General features: G+C 36.6%; 1 protein-coding gene across 1 annotated transcript in view; it reads right to left on the reverse strand.

The window, feature by feature from the left end:
* LOC122813967 (nuclear factor 7, brain-like) overlaps positions 1-15692 on the reverse strand; it is a 144988-nt gene that overhangs the window by 1586 nt on the left and 127710 nt on the right. Inside the window, exon 5 of the mRNA XM_044086522.1 lies at positions 15217-15342. Coding sequence (XP_043942457.1) covers positions 15283-15342 — 60 coding nt within the window. The 3' untranslated portion in view covers positions 15217-15282. The remainder of the gene's footprint in view (positions 1-15216; positions 15343-15692) is intronic.

A 15692-nucleotide genomic window follows, 5' to 3' on the forward strand; every position in this document is an offset into this window, starting at 1 on the left:
ACGAGTGTCTACTGGGCACAGTTGTTAAAGTTAAATAATATACAAATCTAATTCCTAAGATAACTTTTATATTTTAAAATAACGGAGATGTTGCAGGCTTCATTTAGCCCAGGGGGAGAGAAGGCATTTAATAGCAATTGCCATTCCAACTCCTTTATTTCGAGTAGGAGAGGTTGAGGGCCCCCCCTAATCCCAACTTTAACTAAGTCAATCCCCATGAAACAAAAGCTGTGCCCAACATGATCTAAAACATGCTTCGAAAGAGCATTGTCAGTTTTTTTGTTTTTTATAGCATAATTATGTTGGTAAACCCGGTCCCGCAGCCTGCGGTCCGTTTTACCAACATAAAATGCCGAACAACAGTTACAAAATGCGATGTAAACTATTGACTTAGTGTCACAACAGATCTTATGTTTGATGTAAAATTTTTCTCCTCTTATAACAAAAGAATTGCCTGTTTTTAATAATCGACACCAGTTACAAATCCCACAGGAGAATGTCCCGGTTTGTCTAGATCGAACATATGGGGAGTCTCCTGTTTGCAACAATTCTTTCAAGTTTTTACCCCTCTTAAATACAAAAGTGGGGAAAGAGCCCAAGATTTCAAATAAATAGGCATTATTTAAAATAAAATGCCAATTCTTCTTAATAATTGAACACATGCTATTAATGTGTTTATTGTGTGTAATGATAAAACAAGTCTTGAAATCACGGGTTAAGGTAGGTTTGTCATAGCCAGAGCTACTGGATTCATGCAAAAGGGGTCCAGGTTCATTACTATGTGGAAGTATTTCCAAAATCTCAGTGACATGAAGGGTGCGCTGTTTAGTGCCTTGAAGGAGTGGTTGATAAAACCCTGAAGCTCTTTTAAAAGAAACTTCATCAATTAAAATGTCAAGTAGTTCACAAGGGTAACCCCTGTTCAGGAACATGCTTCTAAGCGTGGAACACTCATCTTCAAAGGCCGTTGGGGTGTTACACATACGTGTAGCTCTAACTAACTGGCCTTTAACAATGGACTTTTTGTTTCCAGGGATGATTACTGGAAAAATGTAAAAAGGCATTGCAGTAGGTATACTTCCTAAAAATACTAGAAAGAATTCGATTGTTATGATGGTCTTTAACAAGTTTGACGTCCAAATAGTCAATCTCACTGACTGAAAAGTGGTGAGTAAATGTTAAAAAGGTACATGATTCGTTCATATTACCAATTAAATTAGTGACAGTATCCAAATTACCCTGGATGAGGACAAACACATCGTCTAAAAAGCGTGTGTAAAATTTGGTGACCTCTTTAAACTGGGAGTTCTTAAACAAAAATGTCTTTTCCCAGTAAGCAACCACCAAATTAGCCACACTGCCTCCACATGGGGAGCCCATGGCTATACCCCTTTTCTGCAAGTAGTGGCAGTTGTTAAAGATGAAAAAATTAGACGATAAAATGATGTCAAGAAGGAGAGTGACCACCTCAATCTCATCTTTCGGGGCTTCTAGATCTACTAACATGAGTTCAACCCATTCCACAGCTTCTTGGTGTGGTATAGAGGTGTATAAATCCACCACATCGATTGTTAAAAAGTTGTAGGAAGGGTTGAAAGGAATGTCATTAATGGACCTTAAGAAAGACCAAGAGTCTTTACAGATTTGAGGTAGTAGCTTAAGGTATTTACTAAGGATATAATCAACAACTTTAGCACAAGGGTGGGTAATACAACATCTCCCGTCCACTAGAGCTCGCATAGGTGGATCCACCAGGTTTTTATGGATTTTGGGGATCCCAAACATCACTGGAACTCTAGGGAAAGAGATGTTTATAAAGTTGAAGGTGTCGATGTCTATCCTCCCTTCAATAAACAAGTCCCTGAAGTACCCCTTGATCCTATTGTATTGGCCTGATGTCTCATTTAAGGATGAAATTTCATAAGCTGGAGAGTTAAGTACCTTAGACATTCTTGAAATATAGTCATTCTTATCAAAGATGACTAAGCCCCCACCCTTATCTGGCTTGATCACCCTAATAGGTAAGTTACATAAGTTTTTCAAGCTTACTCTTTGTTCAGGTGAAATGTTACTTTTATTATCAAACCATTTAATGTTCTCAAACAATTGTCTAAAGTCAAGTTCACAAGCATACTCAAAGGTATGCAGAATAGGGTGTAGGGGAGGATTAAAGGCACTTAACAGTTTAAAAGGAGGTTTGTCCTTAATAGAATCACCATTAAACAACACTTTAAGGTTTAAGCTACGCACAAAGCATTTAAAGTCCATTAAGAGCTTAGGTAGACAGATCTTCTGATCAGGAACAAAGGACAAGCCAAAAGCCAACAGTTCGATTAGGTCTTGTTCAATGTTGACTTCGGAGAAGTTATACACCATGAAGTCACCTTTGTTATTAGTCAAAATAGTGGGTTTACCAGAAGAGGCAGTGGAAGGCCCTAAAATGGGCTCTATTTCAGTTTGTTCTGGTTGTTTTGCCGCTGGTAATTCTTCCGCCCTAAAGAAGACTTTGTTTGGTTTTTATAATTAGGACGATAACCCTGGTTATTGTAGTTGGTTTTAATTCTGTTACTTCTCCTTGGTTGATGAGAAGATGGACCTTCATCTCCATCCTCAATTTCATGTTCATTTTCATCCAGGGTAGTAGAAGGGGGGGCCACACCTCTGTCATTAGTACTTTTGTTATGTAGTTCAACCTGGTTTTTAAGCCCATTAGAGTTCTTAACCAGGTTAGGATAGGCAAGCTCATTAGCATATGCTTGCCGATCTCTCATTAATTTTTTATTTTTATTTGTTTTTAATTTAACTAGTAAAGCGTCGATGCTTTCAAAAATCCGGTGATAATCATATTTATACCGGAGAAAGTTTATGTCCATTTTAATTTTCTCATTAAGAACGTTGGTTTCTGACAACAAGAAGTCAATCTGTTTCACATAATGTTTCACCATGACCTCGAGCAATTCTAACCCTTGTTTATTAAAAAGGCTAGAAAGCTCGCCCATAAATAGAGGGTCAAAAAATAACCCCGTAGGAGCAAACGAGCTCCTCAAACCTTTGGGAACCACTTTTTCTTTTCTCATTAACTAAACTCTCAAATTTTCGACCTATTGCCTTACTTTCCCCATTAGCCAAGATTATGGAAAGATGTGTTCATAAACAAATTCTTAACTACCTTCTTCAAAACAAACTTCTAGCCGACTGTCAACATGGATTCAGACCATTCCACAGCACTACAACTGCCCTCCTTTCCTTCTCTGACACCATAAATATTAATAGAAACAAAAATCATTTCTCCTCAGCACTATTCATAGACCTTTCAAAAGCCTTTGATATGGTTAACCACAATTTACTTCTTGACAAACTAAACCTTTATTCTCTCAGCCCATACTCACTACAGTGGTTTGAGAGCTATCTCCAAAACAGGCAACAAGCAGTCCTATGGGAGAACAACCTATCTTCCTTACTCCCAGTAAATATTGGTGTTCCACAAGGATCAATCCTTGGCCCTCTTCTTTTTTCATTATTTATCAATGACCTACATCTCAATATACCTCAAGCCACCTGCATTCAATATGCTGATGACTCAACATTAATCTGCACTGCTAAAAATATTCCCTCCCTACAGTCCCTCACCCAAACAGTCTTCTTAACTGTCGAAAACTGGTTTATGCAACACTGCCTCCTCCTTAACCCCAAAAAAACTAAGCTTCTTCTTTTACTCCCACTCACAAATCTCCCACACCTCTCTTTACTATCTCCTCAAATAATGCAACCAGTATTAACCCTGATAAGACCACTCGATTACTAGGTGTAACTATTGATAATAGTCTCAATTATGATGAACACATCAACACCACTATTAAAGCTGTAAACAAAAAATTGGGACTCTCTACAGAATTAAACCCTTTCTGACCCCAGTAGCTAGAAAAACCATTGCTCAGACACACCTGATCTCCACCCTCTTCTATGCCTCACCTATCTATACTAACTTATCCAAAAATAACATTACCAAACTCTCTATCTGCTACAATAGCATAGCCAGATTCATTACTGCTACTCCCCTAAGAACACACCACTGTCTTAACCTCAAACAGCTAGACTGGTTAGAGCTAACTAACCACTTACTCTATCAACAACTACTCATCATTCAAAGACCCTCTTCTACCCTGATGCCACCCCTAGCCTTACAAAACAGATAATCCCATATAAAAACCTAGCCACACTCTGTTCTGCTAACAAACTCCTAGTATCTCTAACTAAATCATATAATAAAGCTGGAGATTCATTATTTTCAAATTCCATAGGTAAAATCTGGAATCAACTCCCTCAAGAAATTACTAATCAAAACTCTACCTCTCTTTTCAAAAAACACATCAGAGAACATCTTAAAGCACAGTGGTTGTGTCCTTGTGCTAATCCCGACTGAAACCATGTCCTCATTTACCTAATTTTTCCTCCCCTTTCCACTTTCTGAGCTCCTCACAAACACTTTCAATAGTTTTGAGATTTGTATCTGAGAATGTAGACTTTGCCAGCAACCTTTTTAACTTCATCTTGTGTTATTGTTTCTGTTTTAATAAGGCTAATACAGTAGTATATATTAGTAGTAGTGTTATAGTTTCTTTTTAATAAGTCTAATACAGTAGTACATATTATAAGTTTATCTCCTATTTTTAGTATCTCTTTTGTGTTGAAATTGAATTTTCTTTTTTACATTGTATTGTTTACTCATATCAATGCTTTATTGTGCCAATGTATTGTTTATTGCCTGTACTGGAGCTTTTCTCCCCGGGCCTCTACTGAAAACGGATACATGTCCAGCTAGACTAGCCCGGTCAACAAATGTAAAATAAATAAAAATAAACAATGCTTGAAATACGAAACTTCAAGCTGAAGTTTCTTAATCTTTAACATTTTAGTGTCCAACAGCTTTAAATTAACAGCAATGCTATCATCTATATTACCTGAAGTTTCAATTCCTGTGACCGGCGGGCCCGATGAAAAAGGGGGGCCAAAAGCAAACGCTTCAGTGTTCTTGGCCCATTCCCCAAATGTAGGCACACCAATAAGCCCGGAATTAAGGTTCGTACCGACAGCATTGGTGTTTCCACCATTGGAAACAGTATTATCTACACCAGACGTAATACCGGTTACTTCATATCGGTTAATGTTGTCGTCCTGCCTTAATGGATGAGACAGCCTAATACCAGCAGGTGTTTCTGCAGGGTTGAAACTCTCAATAGTGGCCGTCATGCGTTGTAATTGACCAGGTTGTAATGAATCGGATGATCCACTCCCCGGCCTCGTATTACTGCTGGTCGATTGGCTGGGGATGGCACTCCGTGTGGTTGACGCATCATTGGACTCAATTCTGTCCAACCGTGAATTCAAAGAATCCAAGCGTTGAGTCAGTAGTACAAGCAAAGTTTCAAAATTTTTCGGATCACCCATGGGAGGAACATCGGTGGAAGTAGCATTACCAGACTCAAATAGGACCGGAGTTTTTGGACTTGCCATATCGCGGACAAACAAACTGGAGAAGCCAAACAAGTAACTAAACAACTGAACAAAAGAGCGGAGCAAATCCAAAGCACTCGGGAACCAAAAAATGTTAACGTATTTTATTAAGAACGTTTTCGCTCCTGAAAAGACAGAAGCTTCTTCAGACAAGATAAAAAGGCGCCAAATCCACTTTTTAAGTGCAAAAGGTTTTGTTGACATGATGTCATATCCTTGACAACCAAGGTATTGAACAATACACCTTTTAACATACAGGTGTAAAACGATCAACATAAAAACAACATTCCCAACCAATTAAAACAATCATTAAATCTAACATTTTTTAAAAAATTTTTCAAAAGAAAACCTATATAACTTTTTCCTACGTTAAAATGCCTTTAAAGACAATTTCATCACACGTACAAGAAACATTAATCAAACAAGTGTAATCCCAAAGGAAGTTAACTAAGTAAAATGCCAGTTCAAAACCAAGATAACCTTTGTATTTTTTTAAATTAAACATTAAATATCTTAAAGAACTAGATTCAACTGCAGACTTCAAGAATAACTTTGACAAGCATGATCTCACAGGTACAGTTTTAGAACACTGATGCATGGCCTTTGAAATAGGACCACAACTTCATACGGAGGCATTCCGAGTTAATGGAAAACATTACCACTACAGGTCAAAGCACTACTTTTGTTAGCTAGTCTTGAGGACTGGATTGATAGACACAAAGTTACACCAAACTTAACATGTATGGGGGGGGGGGGTGGCATTATTAAGTGCTTGAAAAGGTTTTTTTTAAAGGTGTACATGGCTATTGTGTTATTGTCACTGTGACTGCTTGCCTCTAATGTTCCTTTTCAAAGTAAAACTACAATATGGAACACTGTTATGGGGCACAAAACCATAAAGTAACAGATATAAAAAGGTCAGCCATCAGTAATAGTTAGAATGTTAATGCCAGCAAGAGCTAACAGTAACAGCAAACTAGTTTTGCCCAGCTAGGGGTTACACATTTAAGAGACTAATGTACAACTTAGTTACACAGACTCCAAAGCTACAGTCCTTACAGCAGTTCCACAAGTCTCTTTGCATCCCATTCTTCTCTCTTTGTTCAGAAACTCCTGTAGCCGATGTCCCGCAGCTTGAGATGACCACTTACACAAATGACTGCTGTTTTCACCACTACAGAGTTAAATAGCCTACAAAGGCTTTTACAGATTTGATGCACATGCCCACAAGTTGATATTACTTGTCTTTTAACTATGATATTTGGAACCCTGAATTATCCTTCACAGTAAATAAGATATTACACATCTATGGGACAACAAAATTACCCATAAACATTTATGAATACCTAGTCATACAACCTGATCACAATTTCTCCTTTATTATCACACAGAAAGAATCATAAAAAGTCCTTAACCTAAAAATAAAATGTACATCTACAATTCAACTTACCCAAGATGCTTAAAAAGACATAAGAAATATTCTTTTGCCAAAACTACAATGTATACTGCAGTTTAACATAGTTGGAAACAACCTCACTGTCAAATTACATGACGCCCAATAAAAATGATGACAGTTTGTAAACAGCTGTGATCATTGTGCCCAGCAGTACCACCTGCTCACCAATACAAATGCTTTACCATTACATAGAGACATGATCCTATCTGCAACCACGTTGCAGGGCAGCATTAATGATTCTATCCACCATTATGAAGTAAACTCAGAGCAATTGAAATCCCCAACCAGGTGGAATTCTACCTCCTCAACCTGACCTTTGCTATCCATATCAAAAGAAATCACTATTTGATCACCTACAATCCTAAACTAAATGCACCCATTTGCACACACCTCATTCCTTGATATCAGTTTTAAATGACTTTCTGAGAATTTCAGATCACACATTTTTAATATGTACCTCCCACAACTTCTAAGGGCCTCTTCCAACCTCCCACACCACTATCAAATCCAGTCTTCCACTCTCCTTATTTCCACTCTGGTCCACTAATACTGACCTCTGGGTCTGTTGTGCCACTAACCTCAACTTCAGTTTTATTATACAGGTCACCCCCCTAAGCTCTTCCACTAAAATGAAGCAAGGCATACAAGCACATAGACATAAAAATATAAATAAAACATACTGCAAAACTGATACGTACAATATAAATGAAACATACATATTCAAGTACTCTCAAGTGAAACACAGCTACAAAGTAATACCAAATAATCATCAGTATTAAAGCTGCCATAAAAATGTAGCTTAATGCATGCAAGGTTTCAACATTATATAGCAGGTACTTGAAGTTCCTGGAACACTCAGGCAGGTAACAAATTCTTGTTTGCAGGGGCTCACAACTCTGAAAAAGTAGAACACAGAGCCTTAATGTTCCCTTGCAAACTTGATTGGACCGCATCCAAATCAAAGAAATACATTTTGCAACAGAATGCTGTTCATGCAGGTGCAAAACAAACTGCACCCAACCAAAACATGCATTGCAATACAACAATGACAGAGTTACATATTAGCATGATACCCTATTATAATACGTACTAACAGTTTCCTTGCACTGCTTAATAAGAGATATAAAATTTAAGTAAACTACCAAATAGGTGTTTCGCAGGGCAAATGTCTCACTACCAAAAGAAGATAAAAAGTTGTAACAAACACCAACACCAATTATGGTAGTGAGGCAACCATGAACCACTCAAACTTTACATTCCATAAAATGTTTATTGTATAAGTAACATGGTAAGTGCTTTCGCTATGAGCTTCATCAGACTATTAAAACCACTACCTTTACACACACATATTTATGCAGTCTCTAATTATTCAATTAACTAACATCCAACACTTAAAGGGATATACCTTTAGCTGAGACGCCTAACAAAAAATACATATTAAAATATAGTCATAAACACTCACAAACATATAAAAAATATATAGAGTATATATCACATTCAAAATCAAACAATTCATATCACATGTGTGGGAGGGATGCATCAATACACGGGCAAACTACTAACAAAGAGTTATTCTCCTGGATTTCAATAGTGGTTTCACAGAGGCTCTTCCATTGAGGCCTTTGCCTCCGTCGACCCTAAGTCTTAAAATCCATTTTACTTCCCTACTCTCTGAGTGATTCCTAATGTCACCCCTCCCCCGTAAACAAAGTAAAATACGATCAATAACCATAAATCTAAAACTATGCGTCTGTCCCATTAATAGGATGCGTTTAGAAAGGGCATTATTATGCAACTTAACCCTGATGTTATACATATGTTCCCTTATCTCTCTTTCTTGGCATTTAGCCTCAAAGCTCTCATCCCTTGTCCTTTAATAACAATATGGAATATGTAATGGGGGTGCATACTACCCCTATGTAACAGGGTGCTCCTGTAACAGTTCTACAATTTAGATGTGATATATACTTCATACATCTTTTATAGGTTTGTGTGTTTTTATGACTATATTTTAATATGTATTTTTTGTTAGGTGTCTCAGCTAAAGGTATATCCCTTTAAGTGTTGGATGTTAGTTAATTGAATAATTAGAGACAGTTATGTGTAAAGGTAGTTTTTTTAATGATCTGATGAAGCTCATAGCGAAAGTGCTTACCATGTTACTTATACAATAAACATTTTATGGAATGTGAAGTTCGAGTGGTTCATGGTTGCCTCACTGCCATAATTGCTGTTGGTGTTCATTACAAAATTTAAGTACCTTACAAATTCTAAACACAGTGAATGGACAAAACATAAAGTAAGGAATGTATAATAAAAGATCACAAGTCCAAGACTAAACAGTTTCACAGATAATCAAAATCAAACTGACTCTCTTAAAGCATAATTTACGTACGAGCAAAAAATCTGGACAAAGCCATAAATAAAAGGGCGACAAAGGCCCAAACAACATAGTGGCAATTTCTAAATATTCGTCTTACAAACTTAGAAAGTTGATAGAATAACAGGTTTTGCATTAGCGTGAATTTTCTGAAGGATATGAAGTCTGAAACATAAATGTCTGTCATTATTTTTGACCTTCAGTTTTTAATAATTTACCAGTAATTTGCCAGAAAACCACAATTTTATGAAAAACAGACAAAAGATATGAGGCCAAAATCTCGACTTTCTGTGTAAATCTGTACAGTTGAGAGGTATGATTTCCATGCATAACAGGATACAAAAGTGCAGGACAGGAATGACTCCATGGTACCGCCAGGACAAGGCCACTGTACACTGAACAGGCACTTCAAAACTGGCCATATAAAATCAACAGATACATTCCAGTAAAATAAAACATACCATGAAGTTGCATTCTTCTGGTAGCTTAATTATGGAAGCTTCATATAGGTTAGTTAAAGCAGTGAGGCAAACCCAAATGTCAGAATCTTCAAACAGGTTTAACATCCACTCCCCCAAAGTCATCTTTCTCCCATCACCTGTGCACTAACTGCTGCACATTTTTACCAGAAAATTGTAAAGAGAGAAGGCAAACTCTAATCAATGTATACAAAATCATTTTGTTTATACTATCTTCTGTAATAACCCCTCCTGTGAACATTGTTGCATGTCTCTTTCCATCTGTGCATATAATTCATGACAAAATATTTCTAATCTTTACACGTCTGCTGCAATTACTTTCACTTTATTTTTTTTCTCCACACCGGAGTGAAAATCAGCTTTGACAAGTCCATGTATATTAAGAAAGAAAGGTGAAATACAACCAACTTTGGTAAGAGGAGAACATGTCCAGTACATCTCTAATTAGGACTAAATGTAGATATCCTGTAACATGAATAAATGCAGCGCATGTAATACAGCCTTCTATGGTAAGGGTATCTCTGGTTTCCTATGTCTGTAAGTAGGACTACATGTAGTTATCCTGTAACATTAATAAATGCAGCACATGTAATACAGCCTTCTACGATAAGGGTATCTCTGGTTTCCTATGTCTGTAAGTAGAATTGCAAGTAGTTATTATAACATTAATAAATGCAGCACATGTAATACAACCTTCTATGATGAGGGTATCTCGGGTTTCCTAAGTCAGTAAGTAAAACCACATGTAGTTATTGTATAACATTAATAAATGCAGCACATGTAATACAACCTTCTATGATAAGGGTATCTCTGGATCCCTATGTCTGTAAGTAGGACTACATGTAGTTATCCTGTAACATTAATAAATGCAGCACATGTGATACAGCCTTCTATGATAAGGGTATCTGTGGTTTCCTATGTCTGTAAGTAGGACTACATATAGTTATCCTGTAACATTAATAAATGCAGCACACACGATACAGCATCCTATGATAAGGGTATCTCTGGTTTCCTATGTCTGTAAGTAGGACTACATGTAGTTATCCTGTAACATTAATAAATGCAACACATGTAATAAATCCTTCTATGATAAGGGTATCTCTGGTTTCCTATGTCTATATGTAGGACTACATGTAGTTATCCTGTAAAATTAATAAATGCAGCACATGTAGTACTCCCTTCTATGATAAGGGCATCTCTGGTTTCCTACGTCTGTAAGTAGCACTACATGTAGTTATCCTGTAACATTAATAAATGCAGCACATGTAATACAGCCTTCTATGATAAGGGTATCTCTGGTTTCCTATGTCTGTAAGTAGGACTAAATGTTATCCCATAACATTAATAATACAGCCTTCTAGGACAAGGGCATCTCTGGTTTCCTATGTATGCAAGTAGGACTACATGTAGTTATTTTATAACATTAATAAATGCAGCACATGTAATACAGCCTTCTATGATAAGGGTATTTCTGATTTCTTATGTCTGTAAGTAGGACTACATGTAGTTATCCTGTAACATTAATAAATGCAGCACATATGGTACAGCCTTCTATGATAAGGGTATCTATGGTTTCCTTTGTCTGCAAGTATGACTACATGTAGTTATAACATTAATAAATACAGCACATATGATGTAGCCTTCTATGACAAGGGTATATCTGGTTTCCTAGGTCTGTAAGTAGGACTACATGTAGTTATCCCATAACATTAATAAATGCAGTTGATATACTACAACCTTCTATAAAGGTATCTCCGGTTTCCTATGTCTGTAAGTAGGACTGCATGTAGTTATCCTGTAACATTAATAAATGCAGCACATGTATTACAGCCTTCTATGATAAGGGTATCTCGAGTTTCCTATGTCTGTAAGTAGGACTACATGTAGTTATCCTGTAACGTTAATAAATGCAGCACATGTAATACTGCCTTCTATGATAAGGGCATCTCTGGTTTCCTATGTCTGTAAGTAGGACTACATGTTCTTACCCATAACATTAATAAATGCAGCACATGTAATACAGTCTTCTAGGACAAGGGCATCTCTGGTTTCCTATGTCTGTAAGTAGGACTACATGTTCTTACCCATAACATTAATAAATGCAGCACATTTAATACAGTCTTCTATGATAAGGGTATCTCTGGTTTCATATGTCTGTAAGTAGGACTACATGTAGTTATTTTATAACATTAATGAATGCAGCACATGTAATACAGCCTTCTATGATAAGGGTATTTCTGGTTTCTTATGTCTGTAAGTAGGACTACGTGTAGTTATAACATTAACAAATACAGCACATATGATGTAGCCTTCTATGATAAGGGTATATCTGGTTTCCTATGCCTGTAAGTAGGACTACATATAGTTATCCTGTAACATTAATAAATGCAGCACATATGATACAGCCTTCTATGATAAGGGTATATCTGGTTTCCTTTGTCTGCAAGTAGGACTACATGTAGTTATAACATTAATAAATACAGCACATATGATGTAGCCTTCTATGATAAGGGTATCTCTGGTTTCCTTTGTCTGCAAGTAGGACTACATGTAGTTATAACATTAATAAATACAGCACATATGATGTAGCCTTCTATGATAACGGTATATCTGGTTTCCTAGGTCTGTAAGTAGGACTACATGTAGTTATCCCATAACATTAATAAATGCAGTTGATATAATACAGCCTTCTATAAAGGTATCTCTGGTTTCCTATGTCTGAAAGTAGGACTACATGTAGTTATCCTGTAACATTAATAAATGCAGCACATGTAATACAGCCTTCTATTATAAGGGTATATCTGGTTTCCTATGTCTGTACGTAGGACTACATGTAGTTATTCTGTAACATTAATAAATGCAGCACATGTAATACAGCCTTCTCTGATAAGGGTACATCAGTTCCCCAAGTAGCAGTTTAATACACACACTCCTTATTCACTGCACTTTCCTGATGTGATTTAAGGAAGAAGCACAACAAAAGCCATTCTAAAGCTGTAGGATATTTTTACTTAAGATTCTTTTTTTTTCCAAATGTCTTTGTCTTTCCTACATAATTTCCATCAGAAGAAAAACACCTGGCTAGTTACTCAACTGCTTGAGTAATAAAGGCACACATCCCTGCAGTGAGTACAACAAAGGGCTTTACACTGATCAACGTCATCATTTGCATGAGACACATCTTTTCATAAAAGCATTTCCCTATTCTGTAGTTTTATTCCTCTGTCCATCTTGAACATTTCTTTTTCTTTGGACTGCAAAAATTAATAAAAAACAGCATATTTTTTGTTTGTGCTCCAAAAGGTCTCTTTAGAGGTCCTCTTCAGAGGTTATCCTTTGAAATTTATTCTAGAATAAAGACAGTTATGTGGACACAACAAATGCTGCTAGGATGAATGACAGAGTGAGTACTAGCAGTGTTTCACACTGAGTGTCAAATTGTATAATTTATAACTTATATTTTACGGTTCACTTTTATTATTTACCTGTATCAGGTGGGAGGATGGCATAATGGTTAAGGTGTTTACCTTGCAGACACAAGGTGCAGGGTTTTATTCTCACATGCATAATTGGCTAGGCTTAAAATGGCCTATGAGGGCAGTTAGCCTAGTACCAATCTATGAACCTATGAACCTATTATTGAGAATAAAACTTTACATATAAACAAGTTATCTGATCGATAAAACATCTATTACTTTATAATTTTGAAGGCTTAACTTTTACAGAAAATAAAACTATTTAGCATTAATTATATAATTCATGTGTGAGCATGTATTATTACCCATAACATTTATTGTTGATATATTTTACTGCGAGACTGTATGACTTTTAAACACCTTTCAAGTCAGCTGGTATAAGACCATGTTACTTTGTTATATAAAGCGCGAAGTTAGAGCATACATGCATTTTCTGAAGTCCAAAAGGGAAAAAGTGCTAAAAACTCTATTAAAAAATTCTTTATTGCCTGTGAAGCATTTCCTGTGACTTTGTTCAGTACGTCTGTTGCTGTGGAATGTGTAGGGGTTCTCATACACCAAGACAATCCACTGTTCATCTTAAAAGTGAAGGTGTATCGCGTGTTCACCATTCAGGTAACCAGTGTAAGTACAGGGCATACTTGTGAAACTGTCCATCTTACCTTGAAATTCTAGTAATGCAGGTCCTCCCTTTCAAGCCTTTCTGACTGCATCCTGCAGGTCTATAACCTTACACTTACTTGTTACTCTGCCTTTGTGTGTCATCATTGTATAGACTGAGACACATGAAAATTGTTTAAGACCAGTGATTTTATGCTATGAGCCAAATAAACATCCAACAGCCTCAGGGTGGGTGTAAAGTGACAAATCTGTATGTGGGGCTGGTGAGCTACTTGGATCCAAAGCAGGAACTGGAGGAAAATTGGAGCTGCAGGTGTACATCAGAAGCTCTGTCTTGAGTGCTCTGTGATTGTACAGGGCAGAGCAGAGCAGTTTAGTATCTTCACTACAATCTTGCAGAAATAGGTTTGATTCCCAAAATATCCACCTTCCTAATGCATGATACTAGACCCCTTTGTCATTTGTGAAAGGAGCCAAACATACCCAACAGGTTTTACAATATAAATAAATAGTACATTATAAACATAAAGAAATAATTATTTCATAAGAGTGACTGCTGGATCTCTGCATTATTACTTTCTTGAGACAAATTAGAGAATATTCAGTATTTCATGGAGCAGTGCACACTTACCAAAAGATTGCTGTTTCATGTAAAAGAACAAATGGATAAACCTGACAGGATATAGAGAAGAATATGAAAAGGTGGAATTAATAAAAATGTAATTTACAACATTGTCATACACAGCATAACCCACAGAAAGAAACAATGACATTGAAAACTAGAATATGTTGTAACTATGTGAGGTATGGCCCTAAAAGGAAGGAGAAAGATTATTCATGACTACATATATTTATTATAGAATGGTATTAACATAGCTGTCATGACATCTGAAGTTAAAAGGTGACAGAGATCAGTCCCTATTACAATGTGTACATTTCTGAATGATTGATCTGGTTTCTTCCTCACAGTTCCATGTTCAGGATTCAATTCTGCCCAACATCTATGGTTAGTGTGGAGTTTGATATGTTTCTCCTACGTCTTATTAATTTTCTCAGATAACTCAGACTTCACTCTGCTTCACAAAAATATGTTGATTCAAACAGGTTTCTATAAAGTGCACACCTGGATCCATATTCATTAGCCACTGTGGTCCGGGGTCATGGCTAAAAGGGCCTACAATGGACCAGATCACTTATCAAAGAGCAGAGATCTCTTGACACAGCTTTTTAATAGGACACCCCTACTTCTCACAATAAAGATCTACCTAAATAGGATAGAACCACACTTACCTACTGAAATCAGGGTTTCATAGTTCTGTACCATCACTTCTCTGTGAAGCTCCTTGTCTTGTTTTCTTAACATCTTCCACTCTTCTTCTGAGAAATGACAGCAACATCCTCAAAGGTTTCTGGAGCCTGTAAAGAAGCACAATGTGTGGTTCACTTTTTTTTCTTTTATTACTAACGACATAAAAGCTGCCATTTTCAGCAGGATACACTGGCATTTGCCACTAGAAGGGACATTATTATGCTAAAACTGCAACAGTGGTCACATTAACTAAGAATAAGTCCCCCTTTCATTCTAATAAGTATAGGCAGGCACACCATTTCAGAAATTCTGAAGGGTAATACTTACAGAGAAAAGAAAACAGCAGGAGTCTTTTAATGCAAATTCAACAGAAAATGGGAGGTTGACATTTTGCTAGTTGAGTTTAATAAATGAGCAAATATGATAGGAAAAATGCAGCATAAAGGCAAATGGCCAA

The sequence above is a fragment of the Protopterus annectens genome, chromosome 10.part0, assembly GCF_019279795.1.
Source record: "Protopterus annectens isolate FY-2018-M chromosome 10.part0, PAN1.0, whole genome shotgun sequence".
In the NCBI taxonomy this organism is placed as follows: Eukaryota; Metazoa; Chordata; order Ceratodontiformes; family Protopteridae; genus Protopterus; species Protopterus annectens.